Genomic DNA, 14,087 nt, shown 5'->3' on the forward strand with positions numbered 1-14,087 from the left:
ACCACTTCCCTATTTTGATCACCATCCCTAACAAATCATCCCCAACAGCCCGACCCCCTCCTTTACTGAGATACAAATTAAAGAACGCCGATTGGTCAGCTTTTTCCGTATCGGTGGATAACAAATTAGATTCCCTCCCTATAATTACTCCTTTAAATCCTATTTTAATATACGAAAACTTTACAAATATCCTTCGGTCGTCTGCAGATGAACATTTCCCCCAAAAAAAACCTATTCAAAAGATCTCCCCTCCGTGGTGGGATGCAGAATGTTCAGCCATTATTCTTAAACGTAAGGAGGCCGAAAAGCAATATAATAGGTCTATGAATATGGAGAACTACCTACACTATCAGCAGACAGCTGCCCAGACAAAGAAATTTTTATCCAAAAAGAAAAAGTTAGGATGGATTAATTTCTGTGAGTCTTTGTCCCCTAGGACTCCGTCTTCTGTGGTATGGAAACAGATAAGAAGGTACCGCCAATCCCTTTCAGCATCCAACTCTCCCTCTAATGATCCCTCTGTTTGGTTGGATAAATTTGCTGACAAATTAGCCCCTCCCTTTGTTCCTTATATAGATTGCTTCCCATCCTCTCCCCTTGTTTCCATCGCTCCAACCGGTATTTTAGATTCCCTCTTTACCGTTGATGAACTCTTGTCCGCATTAAGTGGCCTCTCTGATTCTTCCCCTGGAGCCGACGGATTGCCATATTCGTTTTTAATTAATTCCTCCCTTCGTGCTAAATCTTTCTTCCTACAACTAATTAACAACTTTTTTGACCAGGGTATCGTTCCTGACTCTTGGAAGGAACAAATCGTCATTCCTATACCGAAGCCAGGGAAAGACCCCTTGGAACATAGCTCCTACCGCCCTATTGCCCTATCCTCTGCCCTTCTAAAAATCATGGAACACATGATTAGAAACCGTCTAGAATGGTTTATGGAGTCTCGCGGTATTCTGGCGAAGTCTCAATTTGGGTTTCGCAAAGGTCTTAGTACTCTGGACAGCCTAAGCATACTTACTACGGATATCAGACTGGCATTCACAAATAAGGAATTCCTGGTGGGAATTTTTTTGGACATTTCTTCCGCTTACGATAACGTCTTGCTTCCAGTGCTCAGGCAAAAACTGCTACATCTGAGTGGCTCGGAGAAGTTGGTACGTTTCATCTGTAACTCACTAATGGCAAGATCTGTCTCAATTAAATGCCAAAATATCACATCCCCGCCCCGTTTACTCTGGAAGGGTCTCCCTCAAGGATCGGTGCTCAGCCCACTTCTTTATAACTTATACACCTATGACCTTGACCAAGCTGTGAACTCCTTCTGCAACATTCTACAGTACGCCGATGATATTGTCCTTTACATTACATCTAAATCGATAGATGAGGCAAACACACGCCTTAGTACTGCTCTTAACTATCTCGGCGACTGGATGACTACTCACGGCCTATCCATCTCGGTGCCGAAATGTTGCTGTGTTATTTTCACCCGGAAACGGCACATTCCAGATATCGAGGTATCTTTAAACGGTGACCCTATTCCTAACTGCAACCAGGTCAAATTCTTAGGTCTGATCCTGGATACTAGATTATCAGGTGTCGCTCACTTTACCTACATCCTTAAAAAAGCGGAAAAAGGAATCAATGTAATTCGCGCCCTTTCTGGCACTTGGTGGGGGGCCCACCCCTACTCCCAAAAGCTTCTTTATAACGCCATCGTTCGCAGCCACTTTGATTACGCGTCTTTTCTTCTAGACCCTTGCAATAAAGCTCCCCTCGATAAATTAGCTAAAAGCCAGTCAAAGTGCTTACGTATAATTTTGGGAGCCATGAAATCTTCGCCTATAAACGCGTTACAAGTTGAGTGCGTTGACCCTCCCCTCTATTTACGTAGGCAATACCTCAGTGACCGTTTCTTTGTCAAGGTCGCTCAGAATGCTTCCCACCCTCTTTTAGAAAAACTTGAGCTTCTCTCCTCTCCTAACAACCCATCATCATCTCAAAAAACCCCTTGCATTCTGCTAAGCTTTCAAAAATTTGGTCGTCTCCCATGTCCCATTACTAAAATTACTACTTTCCCCCTTTTCTCAAACAGCTTCGAATCCTTAATATTTCAACCTCCTATTATTCTAAATTTTGGTATTTCAAAAGACTCTCCTACAGCTCCCCAAGAATTTAGAAATATTTTGTCCGAACACTGGCAAGGATGGCTCACGATGTACACAGATGCGTCCAAGCTCGCTGATGACGGCTGTGTCGGCGCAGCAGTGTGGATACCTGTGTACAAAGTCGCACTTAGCTTTAAATGTCCCCCGGTTACATCGGTCTTCACCGGTGAAGCTACAGCTATCTTAGAAGCCATACTTTATGTGAAATCCCATTCGTTAAATAACGTTTTAATTTTCTCGGATTCCCTTAGTTGCCTCCAATCAATTTTGGCTAACCCTTTCAAATGCAAAGTAAAATTTCCCACAGTTCTAAAAATAAGACAAGCCCTTTTCGATTGTCGACTGAAGGATATCAACATAGTATTGGCTTGGATTCCTAGTCACAGAGGAATCCCAGGTAATGAATCTGTCGACTCATGTGCTAAACATGCCATATCCTTTGGTTCACTAGAGCACTACTTTTTATTCTCACACGATGCTGCTTCTCTCTCCCAAGCCCATCTCTATAAATCGTGGAGAACTCATTGGGATAACTCAAAAAGGTTGGCTGGCAAATATTTTGCAGATATTCAGAAAGATATTCCCCCTAGACCTTGGTTTTTTAAATACAAACACCTTCCTAAAAGCTCGGTTTCAATTATTTGTCGGTTGCGAATTGGTCATGCGTGTACTCCGGTTCACCTCGCGAAGATGCATATAAAGGATAGTTCCTTGTGCGAATGTGGCTTAGACGAAGGCACAACCAATCATATTTTTTTTAATTGTCCAAACATAGGTTCCTCCTTATTAGATTTCCTCCCTGACAGCGTTCCTCGTCCTACTAATATTAAATGTTTACTAAACTCCATGAATCCTCCGCTTATAAAACAAATATCAAAATTTATCCAATCCCGAAAAATTCGCTTGTAGGTATAATCAAAATTATTTTTCCCCTCCCAATCTCCCATCCTACCATCCTTCTTCCAACTATTTTAATCCCTGTATTATGTATATATTTGTGTTGTCTCAATCTGTGATGTCTTTTTTGTTTTGTTTTAGGAACTCACACAAATAATTTCGCTTATTGTTAAAAAATTAAATATTGTAAATTTTTTTTTTTCTCTTAAAACCCTGTAACTTTGTCAAAGCTGTTTACGTGACATTGGCGAAATCATGGTTCTCAAAACCAAGCCGTCGCCAAAATAAAAGAAGAAGAAGAAGAAGAAATTTGTCACAGATATGAATTTGTGGTTGTTTTTCTTCGGTTTTTCTATTTCAGCTTCAGTGCAGTTAATATTAAATATGTTGTGCAGACTGAAAATGAAAAACCATTGAATATAAATGAGTATCTAGTCTTCATCGTGTGTAGTGTATAAGCATAAATTGACATGACTTCTAGTCCTTTTCGGAGGTTGTGCCACTGGGGCCCAATTTCGGTTTTAGGTAAATGTTTAAATGAATTACACAATATTTAGAGATCCAACTTGTATATTCGTTTCATTTCTATTGGTCCTCCATTTGGCGGTAGTCTTCATGTCATTTTTCTTGGTTTAAGCCTGAAATTACCTGGTACTTTTAGATTGTTTTAACTTAAGTATTTTAAGTTTCACTGACTAAATTACATTGCTCATATATAAACAATCATGAAATTGCGTTTTAGGTTTGTGATTGGAACTAATAATGAAGTAATTGGTGCATAAACATCATTGAAAGTTCATCAAAATCTATGTTTTATATTCTAGTTATAATAAAGCTGATAACATGGGCTATGATCCACATGCTGGGCATGTGGTGGCCGCCGCACGCGTCGCTGGGCGGCTTCGTGCACGCGGCCATTTTTCTTGCCTTCGCTGCGGCTACGCTTTACTATTTCCTCCAATCGTTGCTGGAAGGACCGGGATTTGTTCCTTATGGATGGAAACCAGTATGTACCTGTTTATTATATTGTAGGCTTAGAGTGTGAACCTGGTGCCATAGTATTTAGCAAGTTTACACTCTAAGCTAACGATTAAGACGTAAAGGAACTTGAATTATAATGTAACTAATTTTATTTTAAAGGCAAAAGAAGAAGACACACAGTTTCTACAGTTCTGTAACGTGTGTAATGGTTACAAAGCTCCAAGATCACATCATTGCAGGAAATGTAAGTTCAGATTGTAGTGTAAAACGTTTTTTGACTTAGAAGCCTTATTCAAAAGATGTAATTTTAGGTGGGCGGTGTGTTATGAAGATGGATCATCACTGTCCGTGGATTAACTGCTGCGTGGGGCACCGTAATCACTGCTACTTCGTGATCTTCCTGGGCTCTGCCACCATCGGTTGCTTGCAAGCTGCCATAGTAAGGACCTATGTAAATAACGAGCATACTAACAAGCACGTTTCTATGCACTAACATCTGCACTATTTATTTACTATTTCATATCTCGCTGATACTTGTAAGTGAAATTTATCGTCAACAGGTACTCACAATATGCGTGTATCAAGTGATCAATCGTATCGCTAACATCCAGAGCAGGACTGAGCGAGATCCAGCGATATACCTGACGGTCAGCACGTTTGTGCTGACGCTACTTGCTTTAGGCATGGCTCTGGGGGTTGTATTGGCTGTCGGGGCCTTATTGTACATACAGGTCAGTGATTAGATGTTGATGCTAACGTAATTTATTTTTCAATGGCAAATCAGATTTTTTTATAGAATCCTCGCGACTTCTTACACATTCTAAATATAGCTCGGTATTCACTATTCAGTGTAGCATTGTCCAAGGGAGCAGTTGCTCTTCCCTGCCCCCTCTCGGAAAGCTAATATACGGAGCTCAAGAAGTCGTGACGTGTATGTCTCCAGCTTCCTCAGGATGCCATATTTTTAAGCATAATCACAGCAATCAAAGCATTTGTTAGGTTGGAGACATACACGTGTAGTCGTGAGCTAAAGCTGCTAGAATAACAAAAGGCGTAGGTAGGTTAATGAGGGCTATCGTTTTTATACTCAACAGTTGGCACCCCTGGCGATTGACAGGACCTTACTCTACAGTGGCGCCATCTTGATGAGTGCAAATGCGATAGTCCTCCTACCACATTCGCGCTCACCAGTTGGCGCCACTGTCTTCGCTACTAGCAAGTGACAGGACCTTACTCTACAGTGGCGCCAACTGGTGAGCGCTAAAACGATAGCCCTCATTAAGAGCGAGGTATTGTCGTTTCAGGTCAGGAGCATCTTCCGAAACCGGACCACGATCGAGGACTGGATCATGGAGAAGGCGGTAGGGCGGCGCGTTATAGGCGGCGTGGCGCCCTTCATGTATCCCTACGACTTGGGCTGGCGACGCAACGCAACTCTGGTTATCAATTCCGCGCGACACGACGGCATCGCCTGGCCGCTGGCGCCTGGCTGCGGGCAGTATGACCTCACTGTGAGTTTTGCCATGTTACGTCATCGCCATTTGACTATTTAGCGCCCTTGACGTATCTCTTTGACTTGGGCTAGTGACGCAACGCAGCTCTGGTTATCAATTCCGCGCGACACGACGGCATCGCCTGGCCGCTGGCGCCTGGTTGCGGGCAGTATGACCTTACTGTGAGTTTTGCCATGTTACGTCATCGTTATTTTATTTCATTACATATTTAGCGCTCTTCACGTATCCCTACGATCTGGGCTGGAGACGTAACGCAGTTCTGGTTATCAATTCCGCGCGACACGACGGCATCGCCTGGCCGCTAGCGCCTGGTTGCGGGCAGTATGACCTTACTGTGAGTGTTGCCATGTTACGTCATCGTTATTTCATTACTATTTAGCGCCTATGTCAGTAACAAGATTATGTACATGGATATCAAGCTGGATACAGTGAAACAGCAAATTGAAAAGTACCTACAGTAAAAGTTACCAACTGAGACTGGATAGTCACAGAAACGAACTCGCCTCTCAACTGCAAGGAACTGGCAGTCTCCACTTTTCTAGACTGAAGAGACATAGCATTCAAAACCTAGCGAAAATATTTGCAGTGAAAGAATAAGAGATGACTCGCTGGACTAGTCTCTTACTGAACGCCTCAAGAACCGGATTGGAATCAGACAGATGATTGGATTATTGTTTCGCGGAAACAGATTGCCAAGTAGCAGATTAGAAAAGGAAAAAAAAAAACTATTTAGCGCCCAGCACGTATCTCTACCACCTGGGTTAGCGCCGCAACGCCGCCCTAGCTAGACGTCAGCGTGGCGCGCCATGACGGTTCGAGCGTTTCAAGTGCTGCGTGCGCGCTTATCGATGGGTGCATGTAGTAGTTAAGAGTTGAACTCTCTTGAAGACATTTTTTTTTATGTGGGCGGCGGGTTATGTGGGGCTCTCCCCTCCAGAAGGGAGGGGCGTACCCACTAAAAATCCACCATCTCCGTTTCGCTGAGCACAGGTGGGAGCCGGTGTAGCGAGGCCTTTCCTGACTTGTTCCATCTATGCGCAGACTGTTTGCTATGCGTGCAGACTGCATCTTTCTTGGACTCATAGATATAATTCCGTGCGCTAAAGAATTTGTTTAGTGACCTCAGTAGTAACTTACAATACAGTGTGAGTCACGTTAAAGTGTACATATGAAAATAGATGAAACTAGACCTATTTTTATCGACAAAAAAGAGGTCAAAAAATTTATGAGATATTTATAGAATTTTTAACGTAACGTACACTTTAACGTGACTCACACTGTATAATTCGTTGCTTCCAGCGCGAGCAGCAAGCCCAAAAGCAGCTGAAAGCGCTGCGCTCCCGCGTCGTAGTATCGGTAGCGTCGTACAGCGGGCGCTGGCTGCCGGCGCAGTACCCGCGGGCCGCGCTGCACGCGCCGTGCACGGACGAGCCGCGCTTGGCGCTACGCCCCGGGACCTTGCTACGGGTCACGCGCCATAGGAAGTGAGTCTTCTTCTTCTTCTTCTTTTATTATGGCGACGGCTTGGTTTTGAGAACCATGATTTCGCCAATGTCACGTAAACAGCTTTGACAAAGTTACAGGGTTTTAAGAGAAAAAAAAAAGAAAATAATTGTACCTATAACAAAACAAAAAAGACATCACAAATTGAGACAACACAATTATATACATAATACAGGGATTAAAATAGTTGGAAGAACGAGGGTAGGATGGGAGATTGGGAGGGGAAAAATAATTTTGATTATACCTACAAGCGAATTTTTCGGGATTGGATAAATTTAGGAAGTGAGTCAGAACGACCGATAGTCGATATAATAGACATGTTGACGCCACAGTCAACTGACGTACTTTTTAAAACACGAAACTCTCCCATAGATTTTGTATGGCACTACAAGCAAGTGACGTCACTATTTTGTCAACTCAATAAAACTACTTTTTTCAATTACAATGCAAACAAAAATCGTAATTTACAGGTAATTTAAAATAAATTAGGTTTTAAAGACCAGAATGAAGGGTCTTTTTAAAACAGTTGTGGTTTCGAATTATTGAGGTATGGTGTCAAACTGTCTATTAGCTTATCGTCGCGACAGAGTCGTGGAGTCGCGACGCTAATATATGAAACTAGCTTTCCGCCCGCGGCTTCGCTCGCATGGACTACATTATCGACATATTTTACGGAACCCTATTTTTTTCCGAAATAAAATTTAGCCTATGTTACTCGTGGATAATGTAGCTTTCGAATGGTGAAAGAATTTTTAAAAACGGTCCAGTAGTTTTTGAGCCTATTCATTACAACCAAACAAACAAACAAAGTTTTCCTCATTATAATATTATTATAAGTATATGAAATTGACAAGTCGCGGCATCTAAAGCCCGGTAATTATGTTGCTGTCGCGCTAGCACACTCACTACGCGCGCCCGTCGCACAGTCGCGACAGGAATATAATTACGCGCGAGCGATAAGGATGGGTAGCTTAGGGTCATTGGACAAAATTCTACGTGCTCGCAGACCAGACTATAGTCGCCGCGTCTATCGCCGCGATTGTCGCCCAGTGTGCGCTGTCGCTTAAGCCTCGTGAAATCTAACATCTCATTTTCTGACGGATGCATAGTCCTGATCGACATTTTCAGGTCTGAAACGTACAGATTCTGAAAGAAGGCTCTTTGGAGAAAAATTTATCAAACATAATACAGTTTATCAACGTTTGCCACTGATGGCGCTGTCCACAAATTACAAACTTATTCATCTACCCCCAGGTACGGGATGTACAACACTCGTCAAACTGAGGACACTGTTTATCAACGTTGGCCACTAGATGGCGCTGTCCACAAATTACAAACTTATATCTACCCCCCAGGTACTGGATGTTCGGCGCAATGGTCGAGTCAGAGGGTGAAGAGGAAATCCGCGGGCCTCGTGGCTGGTTCCCGCGCGCCGCCGTCAGGCCGCTTCATGACAAGCCTGAGTAGCGCCATCATAAGCCTGAGTAGCGCCACCACAAGCCCGAGTAGCGCGACCGCAAGACCGAGTAGCGCGACCACAAGACCGAATAGCGCGACCACAAGACAGAATAGCGCGACCACAAGACCGAGTAGCGCCATCATTCGCGGCTCTTTAGCTTGCCACTCACACTGGCGGGTATTGTGAGGTAGGTGTAGTATCCACCTACCTATGAATATAGGTACAGTCGACAGCGCATCAGACTGTACATTTTTGACGCAAATTAGCTCTTATAACTATTTTAACACAGTGTACTGCTTGAAGTGCCGTTGTCTGTACCCACGAACTTGAAACAACTGATTTTGATTATAATCGCCGTTGCCAAGGCAATGATATGAAGGATAGAGTATGCGCACAATTTTTTGGCGCTGACTGAATAAGTCGTTGACTGTCGAGCCGAGAAACTAGACACAATAGAATTTTTATAGCCTCGGCTCCTCACTGGCGAACCGTGTGGCGTCAAAAGTGATAATATAATTTTCTATGTGTAGAATAAACGATGCAATGCTCTACATCTATTTTGACATATTTTCCATACAAAAAGTTACAGTATGTTTTACTAATTCAGATAAAGGTACCAAATAAATCAAACTATTTTAAAGTACCTACTATTTTATGCCCTACCTCTGTATATAGCTGGTAATCCGCTAGAATATTATTAGAAAAGACAATGCTTACGTAACGATTATAAATGGCTTAGAATAACGGTATAATTATTTTTTGGATGAATTTTTTTACACAACGAATCCGTATTTTGTCATGTTTTTGAAATCTCCGGTGTTATATCAAATGTGCTTGAATGATGTAAAATTAAATTGTAAATGACTTTGCTTCAGTTCTAGGATTTAGGCATCGAAATTGATATTTTATTATACTTATTAAGTATTATGTAAATATTATTACGAAATAGTTACGCGAAATATTATATTCCCCAAGGGTTCTAAGCGATATTAATCCTTTTTAATTTTTAAATAACGACCAATATTTTCGATCTCAAAGTAAAATAACAACTAAAAGAAAATTATAACACCCCTCTTTTTACGTTGGGGATTGATAAATACTTAGATATTTTTATGCAATGTTATTCTCGTAAGTGATAGGTTGTTTCCTGGATGAAAAATAAACAAAATCTACAATGTCTTCTCCGTAATGATCATACAAACTCAATACTTATCTATTATATAAAAGAAAGTCGTGTTAGTTACTCCACTTATAACTCAAGAACGGCTGAACCGATTTAGCTGAAAATTGTCAGGGAGGTAGTTTAGAGCCAGGAGAAGGACATAGGATACTTTTTATTCCGTTATTTATTGCCATTAAGGCGGAACAAAGTTCGCCGGGTCAGCTAGTTTCTAATAAAAGAGTTGTCGTCAATTTTCTGTAGTAGTGAATAATTTCAGTTCCACAAAGTCTTTGACTAGTCCAATGACTCCAGGAGCAAACTATGGTTGTACATTATAATACTAATTAATTAGTAAGGAGTAAACGTGGTAACGTTCCTGTACATAGTTTAGATATTGTACAGGATAATATATTTAGTAGGTACCTATGAACCTAATGTGCGCAAATATTCAATGGTCACTATAATGTATATAATTTACAAGGTTTTGATATGATTTTGTTAGTATTTTTACTATTAAAATTGATGTCTATGTATTTAGTTGTTTCATTCGTATTTCAGAAGTTTCTAAACCATTTTCTTATTATAAGCGAAATATTATATTATTCAAAATAAAACCAAAAATTGTTACGTGTAAAAATGTATTGTGCACTAAAATTAAATTATCCTCTAACATACAAAATTACGTCTTCATACGAAGCACAATAAAATAAAATCTCAATAAGTTAGCTTAGTTCATATTACAAAAGGACGCCTTAAATTACGAATGTTAGATTATTATCACGAATTTTATAATTAATAAATGCAACAAACCAATTCACTGTTACAGACGCAAACTTTGCATTTCAGTTGTGAAAGTTATTTTCCAAAAGTTTGTACTGTTAGCAACCTCATACACGTTCAAACTCACATTGTTCTTAAAATTAATTTTACTACCCGCTTACGTAAGTAATTGGACTGAAAACTTATCTGTACCTCTCTTTCTTTCAGTGTAACGAGTGAGCAAGAAGAACAGCTCTGATTTGCAATCCCATTATTTACTGCACGGGTTTACAATAAAGGTAGCTTGGAATTGATCAAATCGATCTTCTAAAAGTGATAAAATAATTCAATGATTCGAGTTGACCAATTTTACAGTTATTATTAAGGTATACGCACCACTTATAACTAGCAAATTACGGCATGGCCTTACGACACGACGCGTGTCAGTTTGTGAGAACGCAACGTTTCAGGGGTGCTATACATAGCTGACTAATCGGCACAGGGTGGTAAAATATCTGTAGGTACAGGCCATTGGAAGGCTTTTAAAATCAACTTAACTGTCGAATCAAATCTGCCGACCCACATAAATTCCCTTAATCCATAGAATCTAAGATTGATCTGGGTGGATCCTGTAAAACTTTGTTGCAGTCTACAGTTCGGCTCCACAGATGAAAGTCCTCGTGAAGTCCGTTGAGATCTACCAGTTTTCCGTGATTTAGCTCCACCAGTAGATCAAAGTGTACCAGAACGTTCTTTGAGATCAATTTTTCCATGGAGCTCTCAAAAATTATTTGTCCATATTGACTCAGACCAGATCTGCCAAAGTTTTCCGTATTCCATGTCCATTTCAATCCTTGATGTCATTAGCAGTTGTACTCGTATAGCACGCCTCAACGCATATATCACGCGTTTAGTACTCGTTCTCCTCATCTAGTTCTCCCTCCGTGGAGTCGACGCCGACCTCCTCGTAGTCCTTCTCCAGAGCTGCCAGGTCCTCACGGGCCTCCGAGAATTCTCCCTCCTCCATACCCTCGCCCACGTACCAGTGGACGAAGGCACGCTTTGCGTACATCAGGTCGAATTTGTGGTCCAGTCTGGGGATTGAAAGAGCAGGTTTAATAAACTTGTTTGCATATGTCACGCGTTATATTATAAACTGACGGAGTTCACAATTTCACGTTGACACAGGTACAAAGTTTAGGAATTTTTGACGATTTGCAATCACGATATGTAGGATAAAAGTAGATAAAAAATACTGAAAATCAGAGATCTGACGAATGTTGTAAGACTTGTTCATCAAGCCAATGAAACCCAGGCTGTAGTTATGGAAGATAGCCGAGTGCTTTCAGCATACACAAGGAATTTAATGGAAGGTGTGAAGAGTCCAAAGTATATCAACTTAACGACACCATTACAAGGGAAGATAGCTGACTGACTTAAAGCATCCATATTCATATTCATTTATTTATTGCATCACATATCCACAAGGAATTTAACGGAAAAATATTATGAGGAGGAGTCCAAAGTCTAATATCGACTAGACGACGACGTTAAAGCACAAAGAACTTCATTATAGCTTAAAGGCACTTTAGTTTCGTGCGTTTAATTACCTACTCAAAAACCCTCCCTATAATAAGTGAAGATAAGAACCATAGTCGTGTACCAACCTAGCCCAGGCTTCGGCGATGGCGGTGGTATTGGACAGCATGCAGACGGCGCGCTGCACCTTGGCCAGGTCGCCGCCCGGCACCACGGTGGGCGGCTGGTAGTTGATGCCCACCTTGAAGCCGGTCGGGCACCAGTCCACGAATTGGATGGTGCGCTTCGTCTTGATGGTCGCGATGGCTGCGTTCACGTCCTTGGGCACTACGTCGCCTCTGCAGAGTTATTTATGAAAGAGACAGTTGATATAACAATAGATCAGGGGTGGCCAACCGGTCGATCGCGGTCGTGGCAAGGCAAAAAATACTACATGATTATTGTGCACTAAACTGTGCTGTTTCATTTAAGATTTCAAGAAGTATGTAAGTGATAGATCAACCAGGGTTTCGTTAGTGAACAGTAGATCTTATGTCTAATCAAGTTGGCCACCCCTGCAATAGATGACTCGTGACAACGAGACGGGAACAATTTAGGGACAATTTATTATACCTACTTATACAGCGAGAAGAGTTACTTTGTTTGGCTAAGTGATTTGGTTAAAATCTCACAGATTTGATTTCATTCGTACCTTATTTTGATAAAGATTAGTAGAGCTTTAGTAATTAATGCCATGATGAGTATGATCCTACCTGTACAACATGCAGCAAGCCATGTATTTTCCGTGGCGCGGGTCGCATTTCACCATCTGAAACAGAAAAATGTTGTAGTGAGTGGTTATTTGGGAGAAATGGGAATGAATTTATATCTTCCTTACCTATCTCCCTTCGCAATTCCCTACCGAATCTGGACTTATTTGCTCATGAAATAATACTGTCCTTCATTTCAACTTTCAAGGCTTAAACAGTGCTGGTTGTTGACACGATTTTATGTATATCTAATGCTGACCTGGTTAGCGGGCTCGAAGCAGGCGTTGGTAATTTCAGCAACGGTCAGCTGCTCGTGGTAGGCCTTCTCCGCCGAGATGACGGGCGCATATGTAGCCAGCGAGAACTTTATTATACGTGTAATGTCTCATGCTGACCTGGTTAGCAGGCTCGAAGCAGGCGTTGGTAATTTCAGCAACGGTCAGCTGCTCGTGGTAGGCCTTCTCTGCCGAGATGACTGGCGCGTAGGTGGCCAGGGGAAGTTTATTATACGTGTAATGTCTCATGCTGACCTGGTTAGCAGGCTCGAAGCAGGCGTTGGTGATCTCAGCGACCGTCAGCTGCTCGTGGTAGGCCTTCTCCGCCGAGATGACTGGCGCGTATGTAGCCAGCGGGAATTTTATTATACGTGTAAAGGCCTATTCAAACCTGAGCGATATTCGCTGCCGCTGTGGGTAGAGGTACATACCGCGCGGGTTTCGCTCAGGTATTTAGTATCAAGTATCGCGGCTAGAGCGACCTGAGCGATATTCGCTGCCGCTGTGGGTAGAGGTACATACCACGCGGGTTTCATATACTATTACATACCGCTTAGGTCTGAACAGTATTATTACCGCATGCCCACTGGGTATTCTCTGCCGCAGACGGTAGCGAATACCGCTTAGGTCTGAATAGGCCTTAATGTCTCATGCTGACCTGGTTAGCGGGCTCGAAGCAGGCGTTGGTGATCTCAGCGACCGTCAGCTGCTCGTGGTAGGCCTTCTCGGCCGAGATGACTGGCGCGTATGTAGCCAGCGGGAAGTGGATGCGCGGGTACGGCACCAAGTTGGTCTGGAACTCTGTTAGGTCCACATTGAGAGCGCCGTCGAAGCGCAGCGAGGCTGTGATGGAGGATACGATCTGAAAGGCGAGAAGAAAAATGTTATTAATTGTATTTAGGTAAATCAATCTTTTTAGGTAAGTTTTAAATATTATGTGAAGCTATTAGATAAGTAATTTTAATGTGCTATACTTTAAGAAGCTCTTAAAAGGGTTTTAAATGGGGTGTCTCCTCTCGCAGTATTCTTTGCAGTACAAAAACCATTTCAATGTCTCCAGCAGTTTAAATTCACCACTTTC

The 14,087-nt window shown here is 42.0% G+C and overlaps 2 protein-coding genes across 3 annotated transcripts in view; one reads left to right on the forward strand and one right to left on the reverse strand.

Moving 5' to 3' along the window:
- The first annotated feature begins 3,393 nt into the window (after positions 1-3,393).
- On the forward strand, positions 3,394-9,728 carry LOC135074102 (palmitoyltransferase ZDHHC6-like). Its single transcript, XM_063968410.1, has 9 exons — positions 3,394-3,590; positions 3,890-4,071; positions 4,206-4,290; positions 4,358-4,485; positions 4,607-4,777; positions 5,351-5,576; positions 5,773-5,894; positions 6,860-7,044; positions 8,419-9,728. Exons 1-9 carry the CDS (start codon positions 3,536-3,538, stop codon positions 8,528-8,530), a joined length of 1,266 nt encoding a protein of 421 aa, XP_063824480.1. The 5' UTR covers positions 3,394-3,535; the 3' UTR covers positions 8,531-9,728.
- Positions 9,729-11,213: 1,485 nt separating this feature from the next.
- Positions 11,214-14,087, reverse strand: part of LOC135073706 (tubulin alpha-1A chain) — a 33,917-nt gene continuing 31,043 nt past the window's right edge. For both annotated transcript variants that reach the window (XM_063967852.1, XM_063967851.1), the window contains 4 exons: positions 13,665-13,868; positions 12,735-12,790; positions 12,111-12,320; positions 11,214-11,537 (listed from right to left, as the gene is read on the reverse strand). In XM_063967852.1, the coding sequence (XP_063823922.1) occupies positions 11,354-11,537; positions 12,111-12,320; positions 12,735-12,790; positions 13,665-13,868 (654 nt within the window). In that variant the 3' untranslated portion in view covers positions 11,214-11,353. The remainder of the gene's footprint in view (positions 11,538-12,110; positions 12,321-12,734; positions 12,791-13,664; positions 13,869-14,087) is intronic.

This window comes from Ostrinia nubilalis, chromosome 8 (assembly GCF_963855985.1).
Source record: "Ostrinia nubilalis chromosome 8, ilOstNubi1.1, whole genome shotgun sequence".
Classification (NCBI taxonomy): Eukaryota; Metazoa; Arthropoda; class Insecta; order Lepidoptera; family Crambidae; genus Ostrinia; species Ostrinia nubilalis.

What these genes read in the sequence shown, in the direction of transcription:
- LOC135074102 (XM_063968410.1), top strand. Translation starts at nt 3,536, where the DNA reads ATGACTTCTAGTCCTTTTCGGAGGTTGTGCCACTGGGGCCCAATTTCG. An exon ending in GTTGCTTGCAAGCTGCCATA is followed by an intron (nt 4,486 to 4,606) that starts GTAAGGACCTAT and finishes TATCGTCAACAG; the next exon opens with GTACTCACAATATGCGTGTA. An exon ending in GGGCCTTATTGTACATACAG is followed by an intron (nt 4,778 to 5,350) that starts GTCAGTGATTAG and finishes TTGTCGTTTCAG; the next exon opens with GTCAGGAGCATCTTCCGAAA.